The sequence below is a fragment of the Gouania willdenowi genome, chromosome 7 (genome assembly GCF_900634775.1).
Source record: "Gouania willdenowi chromosome 7, fGouWil2.1, whole genome shotgun sequence".
NCBI lineage: Eukaryota > Metazoa > Chordata > Actinopteri > Blenniiformes > Gobiesocidae > Gouania > Gouania willdenowi.
This window is the reverse complement of record NC_041050.1, coordinates 27,507,326-27,513,739: the sequence shown is the minus strand read 5'-3', so window position 1 is coordinate 27,513,739 and position 6,414 is coordinate 27,507,326. Positions and strand designations below refer to the sequence as shown.

Here is a 6,414-nt window from a genome sequence, read left to right as displayed (position 1 = left end):
TCACTGGGTTTCAGTTGAACAACATACAAGAGTTTTCATGTACTTTTGTTCATGGTCTTGGATGAAAAGATTGAATTAAAGTTTTATGAAACTGAGCTTTTGTGTTTTTATGTGCAAATCATGTTGAAATTGCAAAGGCACCTGGAAGTAAACATATAGAATGTGTTAACTTGTAAACTGCTTACTAAATACGGTTCACGTGTCAATGTTTGAATAATAAGACATATATTTTTACAATTAGAAAACAAAAATAAGATGACCTTTATTGTCCCACAAAGGGGAGATTTGCAGTGTTTCAGCAGCAGTAGATAGAAAGTGTAAGAAAAATGGAAGAGAAATATACACACGGGCCTGTACAGTGAGAGGAAAGATTAAGGACATTGATCTGTAAAATTATTACACATATGAACACTAATATTGCTTTCTAATTGGATTAAAAGTGGTTACCTTAAAAAAAAATACATTATGTTAAGTGTAATTTTATTGTGTTCAGACCAGTGGTCCTTAACCTTGGTGTGAAGTTGTTCTGCGAAATGAATTTCCATGATAAACTAGATTATTTAAAAAAATAAATAACAGTCACTATTAAATATAAGTTTATAAAAAATTAAGAGTAAAGAACAAGGCAAAACAACAATCCTTGTCTGTCAGACTAAAATATTATTGTATTATTGCAAGTTCTATGTAGGTACTGATGAAGTTTTTAGAGTTCACGTTCATTATCTTTAATAAAGTTAAGAATCACTCATTTAAACAGTAAAAGGAAACTCGGTGGCAGCTCCTGCAGTTTCCCACTTTCACCACTGAGTGTCGCCAAAAGCACCAACAGTTATAGGTGGTGTGAATGAAACATCTGCACATTTTAGTTTTGAAACATCCCAAATTTCCTTCTTTGAGCTCTAAAATGTCCTGTTTAACAGCTGTATTGACTTTGGACAAGATAAAAAAACCAACACTAGCTCATTAACATTATTGCAATGATCACTAAGTAATAAGAGCCTTAATTTGGTTTAAAATGCATCATAAAGACATCTTTCTTGAATGTGAATGTTAATTTTCCTTTTGGACAGTCCTCGGGTGTCTGGATTGCTTGTGCACTCTTTTGCCTATTTATTATTTGTCTGATTTTATTTTGAAAAATCATATTTACAGTATTTGTATGTTCCTTTATACCTGAAGGCCAAGCACTGATCCATGTCTGCTACCTTCTGGTAAAAGCCTTTTTGTTTCTTTACTTGTAAGAGTCTCTATGTTTCAACTTGGTTCAAGCAAAATCATCCAAAGGGCCAAATTTGATGCTGTTGTCGACTGGACTTGGCCCGCAACCCTTGAATTTGACACCTCTCTTTAAAGGCTTTGCAAACCCTCACAGTATTTGACTTTTTCTAGTACTGACATGCAAATGTATTTTCAGTAAACACACCAAAAAAGTGAATGTTTGCACAATAGAATCTGACAGTGTTAATGATTACAGATATTTTAACAGTAAATCAGATGTTTCTGTGCTGTTTAAAAAAAAAAAAAAAAAAAAACTTTCTTGCACATATTGTTTGCGCTCAGGATTTTAATCTTTACTCAAAAAGAGGCAAAATTACAAAAAACAATGGTAAAGGTACAGCACAGCGTGAACTGGTTACCATAGTAACAGGCACTATTCATGCTTACATTAGACAAACATGGCTACACCTCTGTTGTAAATATTGTGCTGCTTAAACATGCCTTATTTTATTTAATGTGCAATTTATTGGACCCCCTAGTTGTAGCCTAGCATTAATACAATGTCCCCACACTCAGTAGAAATTCTTTAGTTTTGTGTGTTTTAATTCTGCTTTAAAGATAAATATAAAAGATAACTTGTATGATCCACGTTCCTGTGAAAAATCTTCAAGATTATTGATTGATCCCAAGTTACTAATGAACAGTGGTGTAAAGAGTAGTGATGTATCCTACTCAAGTAGAAGCACTGTTACTTGATTGAATATGTACTCAAGTATAAGTAAGTCGTACAAACAATACTCAAATACAAATAAAAAAATAGGTCAATTAAATGGTACTCAAAGTAAAAGTTACTAGTTAATTTCACCTCTCATGTTTAATTTTAGTTATAAATACACGATTGGAACTTAAGCTACTTTTTAATCTGTATAAAATCTGTATAGAATAAAAGGCTTTTCAAATTTATAATTCTTTTTTAAATGCAACAATGCCAGTGAATTTTACTCAACATTTTAAAAAAATTCTCAGGCTATAACTTTATGAACTTAAAACTAAGAAAATAACTGGCATTCAATGCTGTTTTGTTTTGGCGTGGTGCATTACGTATAATCTGTTTGGTCGGCTATGATGTGATGCATTTAATTGTTTGATCATTTCATTTTTTGTAGCTTCACAATGTCTGTTAATCTTTTTAAAACAAAAAATAATAATTTACTCAGTATGGTGGGTGTAGAAATGAAACAAATGACTATACTTCTTTTAAAATGTACGTAAGTACAAGTAAAATTACTTATTTAGAAATATACTCAAAACAGTCCAAGTATCCATAAAAGCAACTCAAAGTACTTGTAGTCCATTACTTTCACCTCTGCCAATGAACACACACAAAAAAAAATAATCTAGGCACACTTTATGAAATGTTCATATATACTGTACGTTTCTTTAAAACAGTCAATGTAATGTCTGTTTTGTTGATTTCAGACCTTGGTGCTGCACAGGTAGATGGTGAGTTCAGAGCGGTGAATCACTTTCTTCTTGGTGTGTGATGGAGAGCTCTGAGCTTCTGACCAGCGTGTCCACCACTCCCTCAGCTCTGTAGGTCCCGTGGGCCGCCGCTCTCTTATCTGGTTGAGAGGAACCGAAGCGTGAGGAGGACTGAGGTCCTCCTTGGGAAGGAACTTCCTGTTGACATTTGCATTCTCATCTGGATCAGAATGTTGCTGGTTTTCATGCTCGGATTTAACAGCCGACGACTCATTTGAGTCTTCTTTGCCATCTTTAGAAATTAAATTTAAATCCTTTTGAACGTCAGAGGAACTGCTGAAGATTTCCAATCCCTCCAACCTGTGCTTGTACTCATCCAGTTTAACTTTACACTCCACAGTCCTGGCTTTTATTTGAAAGAACTGGCACTGCAGATCCTTCTCAAAGCTCTCCTCAGCCCGTAATTCATTTTCCCAAAACTGCATCTGCTCCCTCTCCTCCTGAGCTTCCTGTTCAGCACACTGAGCTTTATGGTTTTCCTCGAGCTCTAAAATCTGTCGGTCGATGTGCGATATCTGCAGCTGCAAGTCTTGCAGATACTTGAGCTGACATATGATGGTTTCTCTCAGGTGATTTCTCTCATCTCCCCCTGGAACGTTGCTAAGCTGCTCTGCCTCAGTCTCTGGACTTTTCTCGGAGCGTTTGTTGTCTTTGGACCTCGTCTGGTTTCCTATGCAACAGGATGTTTGCGTACCTCTCTGGCCTCTGGCTTTACTTCTGCTGCTTTCAACCCAGCTCATCTTATCGACAGCGAGAGAAACATCCAGAGAGAATCGGTTCTTTTTTTCAGTTTTCTTGCTGTGTTCACTGCAGGTGCTGTAGACCTTTCCTTTCCCTAAGTTCTCCAGCCATTCCCTAGCCTCCTCCATCAGTGACAAAGACTTCCGTTTAGGTCTTTTCAGCTCTTCCTGGTTCGGCTCTGCTTCTTGTTTCAAGGTGCTCAACGACGGTAAACTTTGACGTTGCAAACTCAGCGAACCACTACTCCGCCGCATTCTACCACCTGCATATTTTCTCCTAAGCGGTGGGCAAGGCTCGCACTGGCCGACTTTTGCTCTGCTCGGCCCGTTATGGAGTAATGTGAGTTGGACGTCCTTGGCCTGCTCACCATACCTCTCCAGAGTCTCCAAGAGGTGTTCATCAGGTGTCATGCAACGCTCAAAATCCTTGAATTTCTCTCTTAAGGTGTAGCGTCCGGGTTGACCTGAACAGGAAGGAGAGTTGGATATATCAAGTAGACAAACATAATGGTTATGCACTATTTATCTATAACACTATGACCACAGACACTTGAGATGACACTGACTACCCTCTGATCAGGGACCAGAAGTACAAATACTTAGTTACTGTACTTTTTTCTGGTATCTATACTTTACTTGAGTGTTTATTTTTAGGCAGTGGCTATCCGTACGGTTGCTGTAACAATATACCGACATTCTATCTGTAAGCAGCGCCCCTCATTGGCCAGTTTAGGTCATGTGATAGGTCAGTCATCGGCCAGTTTAGGTCACTTGACTAAGACTAAACCTAATAATAAACCTAACCCTAAACCTAAAAATTGTTACGATATAGGGTTATAACCTGACCCTAACCTTAACCCTAAGACGCTTTCGGTAAACATACTAATAGCACTGGGGTTGTCCGTATGGCAACCGTACAAATAGACACTTTCTAATTTTTATGGTGTCTTTTTACTTTTATTCCTTACTTTTTTTTAAACAAATATCTGTACTTTCTACTCCTTACATTTTATAAATGAGCTCGTTACTTTTAAGACCTTCAAAAATTATGTCACAACATCAAAAAACCAAACCAACAACAGCAAAGCTGCTTGTGAAAGACTTTTCAGCACAGTAGGACACATTTTTAGACCAAAAAGGGCACGTCTCCATTCCAGAAGCCTGGAGAACATGATTCTCTTGAGGCTAAATAAAAAAAATGTTGGAAGTTTGAGCTATTTTCTGTTAGGCAGGTCCCTTAGTTTTATGGTTCATATTTTTAAGTTTTTAAAAAAGAAATAAACTTAAAGCTCCTCTGGGTTTAATTGAGCATTTGCATTTTTTTTTTTTTTTTCTTGAAACATTTTATTTACATACTTAAACTATAATGAATGCTAAATTCTCATGAAGGGTAACAAATTTAATTTATTTTCATGTACCAATTTTCTTCAAGTTCTTTAAAAATTAAAAGATCAAAAGTACATTTAGTAGCAAGTACTTTTTTGCTTTTACCCAAGTAAGGGAGCAACTTCAATACTTTTACTCGAGTATTTTTTTTATTCAAGCATCTATACTTTGATACTCCTTGAGTACTGTAGACTAGTACTTTTGCCACATCGGATCAGGAACTAGAAAATATTCAAATTTTAAAGCAGAAATCACAGACACACATACCCAGGGCTTGAGCCAAAGCGAGGACTACATCTTGGCACGTCGTGTCCTCTGTAACGCCACAAACCACGCGCTGGATACCATCCACAAACACCTTCACCTCCATTGGGCCCTGTTTAGAAACCCATGGACAGTGTTGGAACACTTGTTGCCTCTGTGAGAAGGAAGTGGTGGAGACGGCCAAATGAGTCTCATTTAACAATTCTCTGTAATCAGTCGGCCCATCATGGGCGGGTCAAGCTTTAGCGCAGCCAAAGTATGAGAGTTTATGTTCAGATTGGTCAGGGGTTGAATTAACAAACAAAAAAAAACAACATTCCCAGATAAATATTTTACTTACCTTTGCGCTCAGCAGTCGGATGATTTTGAGGAGGAATCTTGTGGTAAGGGGGAACTGTTGAACAATTAAGATCAATTAAAATACCAGAATGCATTTGTGCCCTGGAGGAATGTCGTTCTTCCCGTATCATGTACATTTCTTTCTTTAAGGAAAAAAATAAAATACAGATTAAAAACATGTTTTTGTGTCCACTTTTCATATAGAAATGTGGTTTGTTTTTTTCCTTTTAGTTATTGAAAAGGGCAGCACGCACTGACATAATATTTATTTATTTATTTTTATTTTATTATTATTATTTTTTTCTTACTTGTCTGCACATGCTGTCAAAGGTCAACACCACAGGAAGTGCAATCATTATGAGACAGCAATGCATATTTTGTTATTGCAATAAAATACATTGATTTATTTTATTGCTTAATTGTGACCATCACCAGCCCTCCCTAAGGAAGGGTAAGAAATCTTTTATTATAGGGAGGATATAAAAAGGGAGAGCAGTGTTACACCTAAGTGGAGGGGGAGGGGGAAGGGGAGGGGAAAGGGAGCAGGGAGGAGAGACTCAAGGCAGGAAATAGAAAAGGTGGGGAAGAATAGACTGTTTTGCAGTGAGGGTGAGATGTGAGGTTGTAGAATAAATTGTGCTTATTATGTTGTGTAATCCAGCCAGTATGGTGACAAGTGTGAAGCTTAGCTATAATGGTGGTGGCTGTGAACAGAGGGAATGAGTGAATGGTTGTACCTAAAGCAGGTATTTGGGATTAACGTGTCTAAGGTTAAGCCCACATAATATTTATAATAATACTGCAATAGAACACGGACCCTCCAGTCCTCCAGCCAACTTTACTGACAAGATTCATGTAGACAAATAATTTCCATCTGTGGATCAATCAGCATTAACCCATTAATGAATCCAGAATAAAGTATGTC

The 6,414-nt window shown here is 37.0% G+C and overlaps 1 protein-coding gene across 1 annotated transcript; it reads right to left on the bottom strand.

Annotated features, from left to right (window-relative positions):
- Positions 1 to 2,593: 2,593 nt before the first annotated feature.
- Positions 2,594 to 5,497, bottom strand: rassf11 (Ras association domain family member 11). Its single transcript, XM_028453086.1, has 3 exons — positions 5,491 to 5,497; positions 5,154 to 5,304; positions 2,594 to 3,964 (listed from the first exon to the last, which is right to left on the bottom strand). The coding sequence occupies exons 2-3, from the start codon at positions 5,254 to 5,256 to the stop codon at positions 2,694 to 2,696; spliced, it is 1,374 nt and encodes a 457-aa protein (XP_028308887.1). The 5' UTR covers positions 5,257 to 5,304; positions 5,491 to 5,497; the 3' UTR covers positions 2,594 to 2,693.
- Between the last annotated feature and the right edge of the window lie 917 nt (positions 5,498 to 6,414).